General features: G+C 36.6%; 1 protein-coding gene across 1 annotated transcript in view; it reads right to left on the bottom strand.

The window, feature by feature from the left end:
* LOC115419505 (contactin-3-like) overlaps positions 1-20,125 on the bottom strand; it is a 243,382-nt gene that overhangs the window by 192,271 nt on the left and 30,986 nt on the right. The window contains exon 3 of the mRNA XM_030134320.1: positions 8,149-8,324. Coding sequence (XP_029990180.1) covers positions 8,149-8,324 — 176 coding nt within the window. The remainder of the gene's footprint in view (positions 1-8,148; positions 8,325-20,125) is intronic.

Here is a 20,125-nt window from a genome sequence, read left to right as displayed (position 1 = left end):
CGACAAAAAAAATAGATAAACATGTCTTTACATTTCTTTAAATAAAAATTTTGTTTAATGGCAAAATCATGGTAATGGGCTGAGTATTGACCTGGATCTGCACAGAATTTGGGGCAAATTGGACAAAGTGAAGTACATCCGAGTTAAAAACCATCAAAACCTCAAAATTTGTAGCGTTGTCATGGCAACAGCGTCGTCAATACACGATTGGATAAAATACCTGTGAGCTCTTGCAGCTTCCTGTTTTATGCTTAATGGTTAAAATGTAAATTAAAAAAAATAATAAATAAATAATAATAATAATAATAATAATAATAACAATAATAATCATAATAATTTGCAGCAATGCCATGACAGTTGTGTTTAAGTTTTGTAGAACATTTTAATGTTTCGGTCACAAATGTTTCCTGATGATTGTGATCAAATCTTAAGTTGAAATAATAAACGTGCAGGTGGAGTTTGTAAAAATGCAGTGTGTGGTAAGATGAGAAAAATCAAGATAAGGTAAGATAAGTTAAATTAAGCTAAGATAAAATAATTCAAGATAAGATAAATCAAGATAAGATAAGATAAGATTTGATTGATCCCACCATTGGGAAATTGCATAGTTGACCGCAGCAAATACAAAAATAAAGTGCAGGGAAAACTGAAAAAAGTTTTTCCCATAAAGTTGTAAATTGAATCATTTTCAAGGTGTAAATGTGGATCATATGGACAATAGGAGTCGGCATAAATACAAAGAAACGTGAATCTACTTTTATTATTTTACACCTGTTAGACAAATATACTGCTACCGTGTTTTTTATACTAGAAGTGAAAAGTCTGTTAAATAATAAAACAATAACCTTCAACCTGGGAAATAATTAGGTTCAAGAATCAGAAGCTTAACTAAACATAAATGATAAACGTTATTATCTTATTATGTGTGACTCTTGAACGCTAACCCACCTTAAAGCCCTCTATCAACAAAGAATATCATCACTGTCAGGCAGAAAATGGCTATTTTTCAGGAAAACTGGAAAAACGGCGTATATTCTAAATAAACAAATGGCGTTAAGAGATATACGCTGCAAAAAAATCTAAATCTTACCAAGTGTATTTTTCTTATTTCTAGTCAAAATATCTCATCACACTTAAAATAAGACATAATCCCCTAAAGACTAACTTCTAAGTGAGATATAAGAACTTATTTTTAGACAATAGATCTTGAAAATCTTATTTCAAGAAATCTTACAAAGATAATTTTCACTTGTTCCATTGGCAGATTTTTTGGCTTGAATTAAGCAAAAAAAAAAAAAAAAAAAAATCTTGAATTAAGCAAAAAAATCTGCCAATGGAACAAGTGAAAATTATCTTGGTAAAGTTTAGATTTTTGCAGTGTAGTCATAAGTCATTTTCAACACTTTTCATTGATTAAATATTTCTAAAACCGTCAGGCTAACATGAAGATTGAGCGATATATTAAAAAAAAAAATAAAAAAATTAAAGATTAAAAATGGACTTACGAAGTTTTCACCTGACAGTGATGATATACGACACACATAAAGTAAAGACAGCGGAACATCTGTGAGTCTTTTCTGACTTTTGCCCTCTTTGCATTTTTATAGAATTAGAAAATCTCATTTTCCTTTCTGACAGGTGTAATTACCACGGAGCTTATTAGAGGTGCAACTAGTCTAAAAAGTCTGTCAGCTGTCAAAAGCACAGTCAAATTACCCACAAAAATAATTACCGCCGAAAGGTCACAATCTATACTCGGTAGAAAAAGGAAAAAGATGCTGAAATACGACTCGCACAAACACCTCGTACGCTCTTAGTGAAGTCTGTACTGTCTCTCTGAGGAACGCCGGAATACGTCGACTTTATTCCCCTTCAATTTCTATAAAGAATTACATGACACTGCGCTGTAATATGAGTTGGCCTTTAAATTATTCGCTTGAACCTTCACTATTCCATCACGCCGGGGGGTTAATTAAGCTACACCACCAGTAATAAAGAAGATAGATGACACTCGGTCATACGTGGACGGCTCAACTTGGTGACAACAACTGAAGGCTGGTAAGGTCAGAGCCCGACAATTGATGGAACTGTCACGCTATCATGGTAGAAATCCGCCGGCAGAGTCAGACCGTGGATTGACTTTCCACCGGTCAACAAATGGCCTGAGACTTATCGGTAGCCTTGTCCCCAAACGCCAAACCTCAGAATCTAATCTGAGCAGGCCATCACTCACTTGCTGTTAATGTCATCATTTATGCTCGGGCCGATAACTGGCACATACAGTCGGCAGATTATTGACTTCCTCTAGACGCCCGGAGGCTGTCACTTAGACTCATCAAGATTCGTCAAACAATCCGTCATCACCGGGAACAGAAATCGGTAAAAATGAGTCATTAAAAGGCATTCATCTGCGAAAACTGATGACGGGGCATCTTGGTAGGTTTGTGAGCTTTACTTTATTTTTGGATTGCTCTGTAATAGTGAAAAGCAGTGGTTTTCAACTTTGGGGTCGGGGACCTCACGTGGGGTCGCCTGAAATTTCTAGTAATTGATAAAAAAAAAACAAACAAAAAAAAAACTTACTAACTGTTATGTTCTGACGCACCTTTATTTTTTCCCCCTTTTGTCTTTTGTGGGTTTTTTGTTATAATTCTTACTTTACACTTTTGGGTGATTATTGTTCTCTGTTATTTTTGGTTGCCTTGATAACATTTTTGTAAAATATTACGTATTTAGTGTTTTTGTTAATAGGTGGCCAATAGAGGGAATGCACATACGTCACTTCCCCCCTGGGCCACGCCCCTTGAAGTCAGACTGAGTGGCAAAAACAAACCGGCTCAACATGGCGGAGCATAGCGGTAATTAAAGCGAGACCAGGAAAAATGTGGAACATAACATGAAATTAAAGATAATTGGACTGGACATGGATCCATACAAGCTACCAAACAACAAGTGGTCTACGAACATTGATATGTGGCTGGAAATCACGTATCCTGACATTTATATGAACCTGATTTCAACGCCGGGAAAATCCCCAATGCAAAGGCTGAAAGCATACAAATGACAAAGAGTTGTTGACATCCTCGTCATCGTTAATTAGAGGATTACAGCTGGTGAGTGCTTTCAGTTCAACATACTATTGTTTTTGAGGTTTTATGTCAGTGCAGACGTATTTTCTTGGCGGTGATTGCCAAGGTAAAGGCCCAGCAGTAGTGTTCACAGTTCACTACTGATTTACTGGAGTTGAACCCTTAGTATTTGACCCAAGTGAGTGGATGATCTACTGGTACTGTGGAGATTTAAGTAGAGTTCACATCAAATACTGGATACAACACAGCTACAACAGCTTTGTGCTAGAGTGCCCACTTATTTGGAAAACTAAGTTAGCCTCAGTTTAAGCTAGTTCACAAATCATGTAGAGCACAAGGTTCAGAATCACACAATTGAAGACAAAAACGTTTCAGTTATGAAACATTGAACTAAATGACAGATGCTAACATTACGAGCTTTACTAAGAAGTAATGTTAGCCAAAACGATATGTAATTTCAGGTATGATTTTACGCAAGAATACAGCATAAATTAACGTTACCTGACACGAAATGGCAACCACAAATCCAGGTTTCGTTGCCTGGATTCCAGTTATTTCTATGAATTGCAGTGATCCATCTGCTTCTTCTGTCTTTGGCTTTAGGTCGCCGCTACAACGATAGCTCCGAGTGCTTTTTAAACCTATTTGTGCGATCAATGGCACAACAGCTCTTCCCCATTTTTTAGATTGTTCTAAAGTTTTTGCAGTATTCAAGCCAAAGCCGCTACTCATCTCCCTCTTTCTGCCACTCAGTGGACGGAACCACGGTGACTTCCGCTAGCGGTGACGTCACGTGCATACCCTCTATTGGTTTTCCCGCCGGCAAAGCCTATAAATTGGACTGGCGCTGGGCTCTCGCTCTCTCTCTCTCGCCTCCTGCTCTCTCCTCCTCCTCCAGCGATGCCAGCATCCGGAGCGCGCACGTCGAGGCGCGCATCCGCTCCACTCCAATCCACGCAAGTTGCTCCATGCCAGCGGGGCTTTTGTTAGCCTTTTGTTAGCTTATCCTTTTTGTTTGGCCAGGTGGATCTGGATGTCCTGTTTTCGCTTTTCTTTCGTTAGGACGTATTTTGTGGTTTGAGTTCTTCGATAGGGTAGCGGTGTGCTGGCAGCTTCTACGGCCCTGTATAGGGTTAGCCTGTCCAGCGCACCGTCCTTATGTTTATTTTGCCAGTCCACTCTGGTCTTTTCTTTTGTTACTTTGGGCATGAGGTTTAAAAGGGGTTTTGATTCAGCTCAATTAAAATCAGTTTGTTTTCAACCAGAGAATCGACGAAGAACGAAAATAAATGCAACACAATAAAATATGTTCTGCCAAATTATACTCCTTGACTCCCGGTGTCCTTTGTAAATATGTTTCACCTTTTGGGTTGAAAACACTAATAAAAAATATATGATGAGTTGAGAGAGACAATCACAATCCATAAGACATGAGAAACTGAGTCTGAAACTGAAGCACTGTGGTTCTGTTCATCTGTCAAATGTTCATTGTGGTCAGTTTCAGATGCTGCAGCTCTTTCATAATTCATAGTTTGAGTTCTTGTTTGTTCTGTATTAATTGTCAGCCTTGTAAATCCAAGCTGGACTGACTGTACATATCCTGACCAAGGAAAATCAAATTCTCACTTTGTGCAGTAATCTACACCTGGATTTTCTGCCTCCGTCCATAATAACATACATTATATAGACTAAATGTCATCTAAAATTAACCCTTTCATGCATGAATTAGAACCTTAATCAAGTTTTTTTTTTTTTCCTGAGTGTTTTTATTCCTCTTTAGGCATGAAAAAAACACAATGTGATTGAATTTTTTTTTTTTTTTTAATCAACCTGTTTTTCATGGAGTTACAAAAATGTCCACTCAGCTACACCATGAATTTTATTCTTGAAGCAAAGAAACATGTATTTAAAACCCAATATCATAAAGTGATATGAAAACAGTGAAATGAAACCATGTTTAATGCAGCTAATCTGATGTTTTCTCACATTTTAACATATTCTAATACTAGTTATTACTCACTTCATGGAGATAATATGCAAAAAATAAATATTAACAATTGATTTCCACTCAAGAACCAATCAAGAACAGCAAAATTACAATAATGGTATGAATTGCAGTTCATGAGATGATGCATAAGTGTCCACTGTGTTGGTTGATATGGAACTAAAACATCTAAACCCATGAATATACAAGAGAACAGCTGTAGAGCAACTGTCCACTGTAGTGACCACTATGCATGAAAGGGTTAATGTTTATTTGAAACATAGTATAACAAACTATTACATGATCAAAACCAAATTAATTTTAACAAAAAAAAAAAAAAAAAAAAAAAAAAAAAAGGCTCTGTTTTAAATGTCTGGGGTCGCCAGAAAGTTTGGATGTTAAAATGGGGTGACGAGCCAAAAAAGGTTGGAAACCACTGCCATATAGATTGCTATTTTGTTTATAAACATCAATATTTCGTTCAAGTTTAATGTTAGATTTTTCTTCCTCAGTGAGATGTGAAGAAAGTAGATGGTTAGTTGTGGTAGAAAATTATTATTTACAGTCAGAGCATGAAAAATATTTTAGAAATTTAGAGGTAGAACATTTAAAATTGTAGTCATGGATAGGAAAAAAAAAAAAAATCAATGTCGAGATAAATTAAGTCAAAACCATTTGGATTGGCTTTTCTGCCTCCATCCATAATAATATACATTATATAGACTAAATCTTGCCTAAAATTAATGTTTATTTGAAACATAGTATAGCAAACTATTACATGATCAAAAACAAATTAATTTTAGCAAAAAAAAAAAAAGTCTCTGTTTTGAATGTCTGGGGTCCAGAAATTTGTGATGTTAAAATGGGGTCACAAACCAAAAAAGGTTGGGAACCACTGTATTAATTAACCCTTTATGGACGACTGTGTCTCCGGTGCTAAAATTTTGCCTACACTGTCATACAAACTACCGTAACTCCTGAACTGTTTGCGCTGTTGACATACTTGAAACATCATTTGAAAGCTGAGATTAGGAGCTTTTGATTGATATATAACACATTAGGGTAGAGGCCTGCATTGGCTGAGGGGGAGGGGTGGAGATGGGCAGAGCAGAGAGCAGCAGAGTGCAGTCGGTGAGAGAGAGATGGAAGGTTTTTACTAGTTTTTGTGGTGTTTTTACAGTGAATTTTTGTAAATAATTGTATATAATAGTGATAGTGCTGTTTTGGAGTGTTCTACTTGTGTGTTTTGCTGTGTTTTTGTTGAGTTTTGTTGTTTTGATCCCTTTTCTCAATGTTTCATCTGTATTTTTCTGGTTTGTATAGTGCATTGAATATTATAAATATTATGTGTGTATGTGTGTGTGTGTGTCTAAATCTGTACGCAGAGTTATCCAGGGCAGATGCAGTGTCTGTATTTGAATCAGATGATGGATGTTTCTGTCAGTTAAATGAGGGGCTCTGTCTACGACTAGACAGAAAGTGAACACAGACTATTACAAAGGATCAAAATGGGTAGAAAGAGCTAAAAATAAGAAGCTGGAACATGGACACAGAATGATCTAGACAAACTAAAATTTTTGAACACATGTAAAATACTTGAAAGTTTATTTCTATAATCTCGCCAAATTTCATTATGCTTGTTTACAGTTGTTTTTCCTAATAAATATGATAAAAATGTTAAGTCTTTTTAATTTTTTTTAATTATAAAATACTGTTTTAAGCATTTATTCTTATTTTGTTATTACATATAATAATGATCATTAATGGTCACATACTGAAAGTTAAGTTCGTCCTGAAAAAAGGTGCAAAAGAATTGGCAAAAAAGACATTTTCTGACACTTTTATTGCAAAAACAACATAAAGAAATGTAGGCCTGTTATAATGGTAGTCCATAATGGTAGTTGTTTTTCATAATAAATATGATAAAAATGTAAGTCTTTTTAATTTTTTTTATTATAAAATACTGTTCTAAGCATTTATTCTTATTTTGTTATTACATATAATAATAATCATTAATGGCCAGATACTGAAAGTTAAGTTCTTCCTGAAAAACGGTGCAAAAGAATTGGCAAAAAAGACATTTTCTGACACTTTTATTGCAAAAACAACATAAAGAAATGTAGGCCTGTTATAATGGTAGTCCATAATGGTAGTTTTTTTTTTTTATAATAAATATGATAAAAATGTAAGTCTTTTTTTTTATTTTTTTTTATTATAAAATACTGTTTTAAGCATTTATTCTTATTTTGTTATTACATATAATAATGATCATTAATGGCCACATACTGAAAGTTAAGTTCTTCCTGAAAAAAGGTGCAAAAGAATTGGCAAAAAAGACATTTTCTGACACTTTTACTGCAAAAACAACATAAAGAAATGTAGGCCTGTTATAATGGTAGTCCTTATAGGTTTACTATAACTCAAAGAACCCTTTTTTTTTTTAAACTATGACTGTGTTCCTATTTGCATATCTACTTTTAGATATGGTACAATTACAACCAAGTAAGACAGAGCAATAATTATTTTCCCATATAAACCTGGATGAGTTGGACTTAATCAGGTAAAAATTAAACGTGTATTTAATTTTTAACAACCGCCCGATTATGTAATTATTTAGTACAAAATTAATTTCTCTCTGCGACAGAATAAGGGTATTGATACTTGATGGAATGAACGCGTATTATATAATGTGGTGTTTGCGCTTAATTACCAGGACTATTACTTGTAAAATGACACAACTTTATGTGAAATAACTGTAAAACCCCTGAATCCTTCATGTGGTGTGTGGAAGCAGAGTCCATACTGTGCTAATATTTACAATAAAGAAGGTTTTTTTTGTAAGTGTGTGTTTGATCTGCGGTGCTGATGCAGAATAAACTCTTTTCGGTGCATAAAGAGCTCCCCAGAGAGATGAGTCTGTGTTGATAATGTTATCAAGCACCACTTATGATGTTATCTTAAACTGCCACCAGCATGCCTTTCTTCTGCTGCATCTCCCTCCTTTTTTTTTTTTTTTTTTTTTTTTTAGCACAAGCCAACGTTTGCCCATAGAAAACAGAAAACAGATGCACTCACATGCAAAGGTTAGGCTGGCCTCTCGGCTGACGATGGTCCCGAAGGAGTTGGAGGCGAGGCACTGATACGTTCCAGCATCTTGGTCTTTGTTCAGATGGCTGATTCGGAGGTTGCCTCCAGAAAGGCTGTAGTGCGATCCCGATTTGGGACTGATTTCTGTTCCATTCAGTTTCCACCTAAAAAGAAGACATAAATGGAGGAAAAATTAACCCCTTTACCAAAGTCGTAGACTACAGCTCCAGATAGAGTTACTACGTCTTGTAACTACTTCCCGTCAATAAATGGCTGACATGTGGTCCTTCAATCCTAACACCATTTCAGAACATGTTTCTATTCAAAGAGAAGAAGAAAATCCAGTTTAAAGGCGTGGTCCTGAGCTGGTTTAGTAAGTAAGTAAAGTTGATTTAGTTTTAGTTTGGATAGAAAAGAACAGATTTGTCTACTCTGCTGCTAAATACTAAGACTTACTGCATTTTAGTTTTCTGCTAATGTTTAAGTGAATTTATTTTAAGGATAAAATGACAAAAAAAAAAAACAACAAAACACAAAGAAAACTTCCATGGAAATATGTTCAAAGTTCACTTTTACCAAAAGTTACACAATCCAATATGGCTGCTGTCCTGTAACGTCACAATATGCAAATTAATGCACATTTTCACCTTATAACCTCATAATTACATTATTCATTCATTCATTTTCCAAACCCGCTTTATCCTCACGGGGGTCACGGGGGTTGCTGGAGTCTATCCTAGCTACTGATGGGCGAAGGCGGGGTACACCCTGAACATGTCACCAGTTCATCGCAGGGCTGAACATCTAAGTATAATTCCACAATACAACACTTATTGATGTATATTTCTTTAATTATCATATTGATAATAGATTGTCTAGTACATGCGTACAAATTGCTGTTCTAATTGTGTCTTAATAGAGTGTTTTAATATGTATATTTGGCATATATATAGAGTATTCTCTTTGTTGTATTGATAATTTTTTCCCTGCTACTTTTTATTATACTTGAATGAAGCAACTGTAACACACAATAATTTACTCATGGACTTAATCAAGTCTTCTGATTCTGATTAGACTGGAGTAAATTTGCTTCCATCATAAACTTTGGATCATATTCAATATTTTTCTCATTTACAGTACGACTTTATCTATAACCACTTCCAAGCTACAGCTTTTTGAAATCTTCATATAATTTTTTTTTTTTTTTTTTTTTTTAAACTCCAGCGCCTAAAGGGTTAAAGCTAATTCAAACTAATTCAACTACACTGTGTCAGGGGTGTCCAGTCCTGGTCCTTGAGGGCTGGTATCCTGTATGTTTCAGATGTACAGGGTGGGGAAGCAAAATTTACAATGAACATTTAGTTGCTTTTTCTCAGCAGGCACTACGTCAATTGTTTTGAAACCAAACATATATTGATGTCATAATCATACCTAACACTATTATCCATACCTTTTCACAAACTTTTGCCCATATGAGTAATCAGGAAAGCAAACGTCAAAGAGTGTGTGATTTGCTGAATGCACTCGTCACACCAAAGGAGATTTCAAAAATAGTTGGAGTGTCCATAAAGACTGTTTATAATGTAAAGAAGAGAATGACTATGAGCAAAACTATTACCAGAAAGTCTGGAAGTGGAGGAAGCAACAAAAAAGGTACCAAAGCTTTTATTAAAGCTCTCAAATCCAAAATCCTAAAGGATCCAACCAAATCCATGAGAAAAATGGCAATTGAACTTGAGGTAGACAACAAGACCGATAGAAATGCAGTAAAATATGATTTGAAGTTAAAATCTTACACAAGAACACCAAAACACTTGTTGACAACAGCATGTTTATGGCCGCCTTCTAGCCCAGATCTAAACCCTCTGGATTCTGCTATTTGGGGCGTTTTAGAACATGGTACCAATAGAACATCACACAGCAATGTCCACTTTCTTAAAGATACTATTAAAGAAGAATGGGAGAAGTTGTCACCCGAATATTTGAGGAACACTTGCGCAAGTTTCAGGAAGAGTGTGAAGGTTAAGTTATTGAGAAAGAAGGAGGACACATAGAATAAAAACATTTTCTATTATGTCAATTTTCTTGTGGCAAATAAATTCTCATGATTTTCAATAAACTAATTGGTCATACACTGTCTTTCAATCCCTGCCTGAAAATATTGTAAATTTTGCTTCCCCACCCTGTATCCCTCTTCCATCACACCTGACAGTGGTTATCAGGCTTCTGCAGAGCAGCTTGATGATAGGCTTATCATTCGAATCAGGTGTGCTAGAAGATGGATACATCTAAAACATGCAGGATACCGGCCCTCGAGGACCAGGATTGGTGACCCCTGGTGACCCCTGGTGTGTGCAGTCTGGGGCGGTGGAAGCTTTCCAGACGTCTACAGGAAGACGGATGTTACTTTTGCGTTTTCCTGCTGAAGTAAAGGGTCTAGAAACCATGCCCTGCAGGTTAGCGTTAATCTAAGCATCAGCGAAGCCACTGCGCTGCCAAGGACTCGACTCTGAGAACAGATACCGTTGCAGACCATCCATCTCTCCGGTCTCCAGTCAAACTGCATAAAAATGCTGCTTAATCATTATGGAGCCACAATTAAAACAAATGCCTCCAACCTTGGCTTCACGCTTGTGCATTCCAGAGCGGCCCGTGTGATTATCATCGGTGTTAGCGGTGATCAACGAAGGGTATAATTCACTTAAAAAGGCAACACACACTGCGATCTCTGCTCACAGACGCACCTTATTAGACGGAAAAACCAGGTGGGGGTCGTTTCAGACCTAAACTGTTTAAAGCCAAAAGTGGCGGAGGCCGAATAAGGGTTCAGATGCATCTACAGTCAAGGAAAAAATTATTAGACCACCCCTTGTTTTCTTCAGTTTCTTGTTCATTTTAACCCTTTCATGCATGAATTATGAAAACCTTAGTCAAGATATTTTTCCTGAGTGTTTTTATTTCTCTTCAGGCATGAAAAAAACAATGTCATTGAAATTTTTTATGAAGCTGTTTTTTATGGGGTTTCAAAAATGTCTACTCAGCTGGACAGCATGCGTTTAATTTTTGAAGAAAAGAAACATGTATTTAAAATACAATATCAGAAAGTGATATACTGTGTGAAAACTATATATATATATTTTTTTTTTAATGTAGCTAAACTGATGTTTTCTCACATTTTATCATACTCTAATAAAAGTTACTACTCACTTCATGGACATAATATATATATATATATTTTTTTAACTTTTTGTTTAAGCAAACTGTTAATTACAGTCTAATAACAAATAGCAATTGATTTACTCTCAAACATGTTACTGCAGATCAGGTTTATCAAGTATTTATCAGTAATTGTGTGAACTGCAGTGTACAGGGTGGGGAAGCAAAATTTACAATGAACATTTAGTTGTTTTTTCTCAGCAGGCACTACGTCAATTGTTTTGAAACCAAACATATATTGATGTCATAATCATACCTAACACTATTATCCATACCTTTTCACAAACTTTTGCCCATATGAGTAATCAGGAAAGCAAACGTCAAAGAGTGTGTGATTTGCTGAATGCACTCGTCACACCAAAGGAGATTTCAAAAATAGTTGGAGTGTCCATAAAGACTGTTTATAATGGAAAGAAGAGAATGACTATGAGCAAAACGATTACGAGAAAGTCTGGAAGTGGAGGAAGCAACAAAAAAGGTACCAAAGCTTTTATTAAAGCTCTCAAATCCAAAATCCTAAAGGATCCAACCAAATCCATGAGAAAAATGGCAACTGAACTTGAGGTAGACAACAAGACCGTTAGAAATGCAGTAAAATATGTTTTGAAGATTTAAATTCTCATGACTTTCAATAAACTAATTGGTCATACACTGTCTTTCAATCCCTGTCTCAAAATATTGTAAATTTTGCTTCCCCATCCTGTATGAGATGGTGCATAAGCGTCCACTGTGTTGTCTGATATGTAACTAAAACAACAAAATCCATGAATATACAAGAGAACAGCTGTAAAATAACTGTCCACTGTAGAGACCAGTATGCATGAAAGGGTTAATGCCTGGTACAACTAAAGGTACATTTGTTTGGACAAATATAATGATAACAACAAAAATAGCTGATAAGAGTTTAATTTCAGAGCTGATATCTTTCCGTTTTCCATGCTTTCTTGATAAAAACCAAAATCACTTCAGTTCTTACATCTACTGTTGTTTTTGTCAGCCTGTTTTAATTTTAGTTTTAGCCTAGTCTTGGTGCCAAACTCTCATTTCTGTCTTGATTAGTTTTAGTCACATTCATACAGGGGTTGGACAAAATAATGGAAACACCTTAAAAAATCAACAAAATATAATTTAATATGGTGTAGGTCCGCCTTTTGCGGCAATTACAGCCTCAATTCTCCGAGGTATTGATTCATACAACTTGTGAATTGTTTCCAAAGGAATTTTAAGCCATTCTTCAGTTAGAATACCCTCCAACTCTTTTACAGACGATGGCGGTGGAAATCGACGTCTTACTTGAATCTCTAAAACTGACCATAAATGCTCAATAATGTTGAGGTCTGGGGACTGTGCCGGCCATACGAGATGCTCAACTTCATTAGAATGTTCCTCATGCCATTCTTTAACAATTCTAGCTGTATGGATTGGGGCATTATCATCTTGAGGTGAAGGTGTTTCCACTGTTTTGTCCAACCCCTGTAGTTTTTTTATCTAGTCAAGTTTTTGTCAACTAAAACTCTGAGCGTTTTAGTCGTATTTTAGTCAGAATAATCCCTGACTATTTATGTCTAGTTTTAGTTGACAAAAACTGATGACATTTTAGTCTTGTTTTAGTCAATGAAAATTGTATTTTAGTCTCTTTTTAATCATGCAATTCTATTTAACCCTTTCATGCATGAATTATGAGAACCTTAATCAAGATTTTTTTTTCCTGAGTGTTTTTATTCCTCTTTAGGCATGAAAAAAAAAAACAATGTGATTGATTTTTTTTTTTTTTTTAATCAACCTGTTTTTCATGCAGTTACAAAAATGTCCACTCAGCTACACCATGAATTATATTCTTGAAGCAAAGAAACGTATTTTAAAACCCAATATCATCAAGTGATATGAAAACAGTGAAATGCTAATCTGATGTTTTCTCACATTTTAACATATTCTAATACTAGTTATTACTCACTTCATGGAGATAATATGCAAAAAATAAATGTTAACAATTGATTTCCACTCAAGAACCAATCAAGAACAGCAAAGTTACAATCATGGTATAAATTGTAGTTTATGAGATGATGCATAAGTGTCCACTGTGTTGGTTGATATGGAACTAAAACAACAAAACCCATGAATATACAAGAGAACAGCTGTAGAGTAACTGTCCACTGGAGTGACCACTATGCATGAAAGGGTTAATCTGGTCAATATAGTCTGGACAAAACCAACATTTTCTTTTCGGTAAACCCATTTTAGTTCAAACAAGGTTATCTTCACAGTGGCAGTTCTGGGCGTAATACCTGAAGGTCTGTGTAGAAAAGCAGATAAATCCCTTTTGAATATATTATTCACTGCTGCCTTAAAGTCTATAACCATCACATGGATGAAACCAGAACCTCCCTCATATAATGCATGGATTCAAAAAGTTTGGGATATTTACCAGATGGAGCAGATCACATACTCGCTCAGGCTTCAGAAAACCATATTTTCTAAAAGACGGGAACCTATGTTACCTTTGGTGCTGCAATAATATTTATTGGTGATGCAACACTCCATGTTGTTTATCAAGGTGTTACCATTCTGCCTCTGACGAAGATTTATATCTACAGCCTTTTTTCTTTTTTTATTTGTTTTTTCTTTTTTTGGAAGTGAACATTGGTTGTTTATAATTGTTACTGTTTTCTCTAATTTTCATCCTGTGTTGCTTGTGGAGGTTTGTGAGAGTACAACTGCAGCTGTGTAGGGGAAAAAGAAACTAACTGAACTGTACTTGAATGTATACATTGTATTGTACTAAAAAAATAGGACCAATGGCCCTGTAGCTTACCGGCCAAATTAAAAGCTTTGGGAAATGTATCCAGATGCCATTTATTATCACCCAGTTCTGTGTATTTATTCTATTACAGAAATAGCCCATGTTTTAGTCATATTCCAATCAGATCTGTAAAAAATTCAAATTCCAGCTTGATATCATTGATACTGATTTATTGGATCAATCCACTTCCTATCTGAAAAATTTTCAAAGTCGCACCAAATCCAGAATCAGATCCAGATCAAAATAATTTCAATACCTTGTGTTGACATCATCAAACAGAAGCTGTATACCGAGTTTGAAGTCAATCAGAACTGGAGTTTCGGAGAAGAAGACGAAATTTTTTCCCCATAAGAGCCCATGTTAAATTTTCCATAAGTTCCCGGATCTAGAAGAAGATCCCGATCAGCATGTGGACATTATGTTTTGGTCATCTCCCCATCAGGGCTGGACTGTAGAAATTTACACTGGATATCATTTACATTTACTGAGTTATTGCATCGATCCACTTCCTATTGCTTATAATGGGGAAATTTTTCAAAGTCGCACCAAATCCAGAATCAGATCCGGATCCAAATAATTTCTCTAACTTTTGTTGACATCATCATAAAGAAGCTGTATACTGAGTTTGAAGTCAATCGGAATTGTAGTTTCGGAGAAGAAGACGATTGAAATTTTTGTAACAGACGACAGACAATGACAGACGACAGACGACGACAACGACAACAATGACAGACGATCCGGATTCAAATAATTTCACTAACTTTTGTTGACATTATCATAAAGAAGCTGTATACCGAGTTTGAAGTCAATCGGAATTGTAGTTTCGGAGAAGAAGACGATTGAAATTTTTGTAACAGACGACAGACAATGACAGACGACAGACGATGACAGACGACGACAGACGACAACAATGACAGACGATCCGGATCCAAATAATTTCACTAACTTTTGTTGACATTATCATAAAGAAGCTGTATACCAAGTTTGAAGTCAATCAGAATTTTAGTTTCGGCGAAGAAGACGATTGAAATTTTTGGAACAGACGACGACAGACGACGACTAAAAACTAAGTTAAAAACAAAAAAACCCCCAAAAACACAAGGTTATCTTATCATTCTTATAGACTCAGGAATATATAGTATCTATATAAAATATATTATATGCTGTCAGTGCTGTGGGGGGGCTGTCTGTGTGGTAAAGCCACATATTTCTGTCCAAACCCGAACCATGCCTGACACAGTTGTCTGGCTTGGTTCGGATTGCAGGTTCAGTTCAGGTCTACTGTGTGGACCCGGACTGGGAGCAGGTCTTTTTGGATCCTGGACGTTTGGAGCAGGAGACGGAAAGCGAACCATCCAGACTTCAGGTGCAAATCAGAGGAGGCGAACAGCCTGGGTGCAAAACATTTACAAACCTGCGGACCCCACAGTTTCGCAGCACACCTGCAGTAATGCAACTAAAGATCGTAACGTCAATTCGTCTTGTCTCGACAATGAAGAGACATTTTTTCACAGTTTTTGTTTTTCAAACTCCATTCAGTCTCGTTTTTATTAGTCAACAGTATTGCATTACACATTTAATTATAGTTATTGTCACATGATCACCATTTTTGTTACGTCTCGTCTCATTTTCGTCACGCGATAAAGGTTTGTTGATGATGTTTCGTCGTATTTTCGTTGACAAAAGCAACACTACTTACATCAATATCTATGCCATTGTACTGACAAAAACAGTGCTTTTAGGCATTCCATGTTTTCTTTTCTGTTTTAGTCACATGATACACACAGGAGTTAGTACTGGATTGCATAACCGCTGTTTTTGATAACTTTTGAAGGTCTCATACTTTTTCCGTGACTGTATTTGTTGTCAGTGACATATAACCTCCAGAGCGATACGAGGCTTCAGTTCAGATAAACAAGCATGAAAGGAGCGTTTTAGACCTTATTGGAAAATGGACAATGCAGATTGGATTCGAGCCCGAGGAGATTTAACGGCTGATTATTTCTTTGAGGAGAAGTTCTAAATTTCCTTTCTGCTTTGATTTTTTAATTTTCTCAGAATGATTTCAGGTTCAGCTGGGGAAAACGCTGCATTGTTTCACTTGGAAAATAAAAGCAGCTTTGATGTGAAGAAGGAGCTCCGCTAAAGCCTTTTTTCTACACTAGGCACAAGTCGTGCAAAGCTGTTTGTGCACTGCTTTCTTAACCTTCCTTGTTATGCTAATTTAGTGACTTTGAGGCATAAAAAGCATTTCAGAGGAGAAAAAAAAAAAAAAAAAACTGACGGCGGTGTTTATTTATGACTGTTATTTTGCTGCTATGTTTGTGTTGCTGTATTACATCCCTTATGACATAAAGCACACATCAGAACCATTTTACCGGACCTCAGACAAGGCTTTTGGACTCGGGACACCACTGAAACATGGATTTCTACAATGCATTTTCACTTGTAAAATTGTCAGAAAATCCACTATCCAACATATAAAACTGGAGAAGTTATTTGAAACGAAAATAATAGAGGAGAGCACCAAGAAGAAACTACTTCAGCAGGTTTTAAAGTCTGTTTATGAGGCAGAGAATCTGTCAGAATCCAACTATATTAACTTTCTACAGTGTGAAGTTGGATCTTTTTTGGGGAAAAAAACTATTTTGCTGTTTTGGTGGATCTCTGATAGTATATACATTATAGCACGGGTGTCAAACATCCGGCCCATGGGCCAAAACCGGCCAAAACAGTCCAATCTGGCCCGTGGGATGAATTTGTGAAATGCAAAAATTACACTGAAGATATAAACAGCATTTCAGTTCAGGTTCCACATACAGACCAACATGATGTAAAGTGGATCAGACCAGTAAAATACTATCATAACAACCTTTAAATAATGACAACTCCAATTTTTTACCCCCCCCCCCCCACAGAGGAGGCAAGGGGTATTGTTTTTGATTCGGTTTGTTTGTTTGTTTGTTAACACTCTAGCAGCAAAACTATTGGTTGAATTCATACCAAATTGGGTTTATAGATTGCCAGTGACCCAGAACAGATGTCATTATATTTTGGGAAAAGTAGGTCAAACTTCAAATTTTTTATGAATTTTTTAAATCTTTTTTTTCCCTCCCATTTACTTATAATGGGAGAAATTTCAAATATCTATTAAAACATCAATTTTGTTTCAATTTACTTCAGACTTGGCGCATATATAGAGGCAACTGATATGCTGACATCAGCACATGCATAGACATGATGACATCAGCTGGATCGATGCCAAAATAAGATACAATACATGCGAGGGGCGGGGTTTGTTGTGACTGGAACCACTTATTGTCTTTAAGTGCAAAAAAAGTTAAATTACATGAAAATGTTTACATATACAAACTATCTTTTCACAAAAAATGTGAATAACCTGAACAACTAGAAAAGCACTCGGAGAGCGCAGACCTCCGCCAAGCGCAAAAATTCCCCACATAATCGGTGACACAAATCCTACATTTATTTTTTAAAATAAAATCCGCCTTCTGGATCAGATCCGGATCAGCCTTTGAAATGTGATAGAGGACCCCATTGTCAATTCCTGAGTTAAATTTCATGAGTTTTGGTCAATAATTAAGCGAGATATTGGGAAACGAAAATTTTGGCCCCATTTACCACAATGTTAACGAAAATTTCAAAGTGATCCAGAATCCAGGATTTCTTCCGGATCACCCCGAAAAGTTAATCATTTCTTCCTTATCCCATTTCCAACAAACCCTGAAAATTTCATCAAAATCTGTCCATAACTTTTTGAGTTATGTTGCACACTAACGGACAGACAAACAAACAGACAGACAAACAAACCCTGGCAAAAACATAACCTCCTTGGCGGAGGTAAATATGAAGAAATGTCTTAAAAGAAGTGTAATTTTTACCAATATTCTGCCTGTTATTAAATGTTTAGTGTAGGGATGCTCCGATACTGATACAAGTATCAGCATCTGCTCCGATACTCAGTGTGTGTACTTGTACTCATAAAAGACATCTGATACAAATGTACTGATACCACTTACGGCCGTGTGACATTCACTGCTCAGTGCAGCAGGTACACGGCGGCGGAATAATGTTTGTGGAGTGTGAAGAGTGGAGATTTTTCAAAATAAATGACAGTGATAGAAGTAACGCTGACTGCAAGTAACGTTAAAGACACAGACGGATACGGACGCAGCGTTCTGTCCATCCTCTGTGTACATTCCATCCGTTTACCAGGTGCTTGCGGATGTCAGACTAATGTCAGACTAATGACAACGACAATAAAGCACATTTACAAAAGGAACTAAGAGCTGGAATGGGATTATTAAGTACTCGTATCGGCAAATACTTAAATGTAAGTACTCGTACTCACACTCGGTCTGGAAAAAAGTGGTATTGGTGCATCCCTAGTTTAGTGTATCTGTAGATTCACTGTAAGTTGTAATGTACATGTTTAAATGATAAACTGAGGCAGAATGTTATTAAAATTGCAAACATTTTTCTTAAGACATATCAGGTTGTTCATGATATTCACATTTTTAAAGACGCTTTGTAGACGTAAACATTTTCATACTGTATTTGTACTTTTTCACTGTTACAGTCTACTCTCGTTAAACCGCCCGCCGTTATACCGCCATTTTCGCTCACCGCCGACCAAAACCATTGCACAAAAATCCCCAATGCATTATTACCTCCGCCAAGGAGGTTATGTTTTTGCCAGGGTTTGTTTGTTTGTTTGTTTGTTTGTTTGTCTGTCTGTTTGTTTGTCTGTCCGTTAGTGTGCAACATAACTCAAAAAGTTATGGACAGATTTGGATGAAATTTTTCAGGGTTTGTTGGAAATGGGATAAGGAAGAAATGATTAAATTTTGGTGGTGATTGGGGGTGGGGGGGCCCACGGGGGTGGGGTGGGGTGGGGGTGGGGGGGCACTGATCAGCCTTGGCGGAGGTCTGCGCTCTCCGAGTGCTTCTAGTTCCATTAGCTACCGCCATTTCCGCCTATCGCCATCCGCCAGCCCAGTTCCATGCACAAACAACACTTATACCATTGATTTCTCGACCGTTATACCGCCAGCGTGATTGCCATCGAATACACATAAATTTTAACAATGCACTGAAACAAACGCGCCAGACGCTGATCGCGACAAGCTACGAGTAGGTCTACGGAACGGCCACCGTTCATTTATCGCAGAACACTCAGTAGGTCAGGATGTCGGGAAGAGGACGTGGGATTAAGCCAAAGCCTCAAGATGATGGGGTGTCATTTCCCGACACGGTATAATAATGCTTAAAATGTTTCCCCACTTTAAATGATCCCTTACAACATAACAGAATCAAGATTTATTTAGAAACGCAATTAGAACGGGTTAACGGAGGCAGCATAGACATCATATAGTAAAGACATGCACATTATGGACGCAACCCGTTGTAACGCCATTTTCGCTATACCGCCAATTTGGCCGTGAACGGAAGTTGGCGGTATAACGAGAGTAGACTGTATTAGTACTGTCAAACGATAAAAATGTTAATCAGATTAATCACGGGGTTGCTGTGGATTCATTTCTATTAATCACGATTAAGCGTCATTCATATTTAATCTATATTAATCGTGCTTCATTTTGCATGAGCAAACAGACTCAAGAACGAAGGGAATATATATGCACTTCACGTGTTTGTCGAAGTGCTAGCATTAATCCCTGACTAACGTTTGGTGTTAATGTGGTATTTTATGCTGGAAGTGCTTTGGTGAAAAAACCTCCTTCCTGCAGAGTGTGTATAATACTTTATGTCGGTCGACTGTTCCGTCTTGGTTTTTTTTGTCCTCATATTTCCATCCAGAGGCCCGACGTGCTGTTTAGTGTCTTCCATCTTTATGGGTTGGTTCTGCTGCCTGTCACTATCGGATCAACTGACCATTCGTTCATGCGCGACGCTAACTCTACTTGGACA

Source organism: Sphaeramia orbicularis, chromosome 5 (genome assembly GCF_902148855.1).
Source record: "Sphaeramia orbicularis chromosome 5, fSphaOr1.1, whole genome shotgun sequence".
Taxonomy (NCBI): domain Eukaryota; kingdom Metazoa; phylum Chordata; class Actinopteri; order Kurtiformes; family Apogonidae; genus Sphaeramia; species Sphaeramia orbicularis.
Note: the sequence above shows the minus strand (reverse complement) of the source record. Positions and strands in the feature narration are given on the sequence as shown.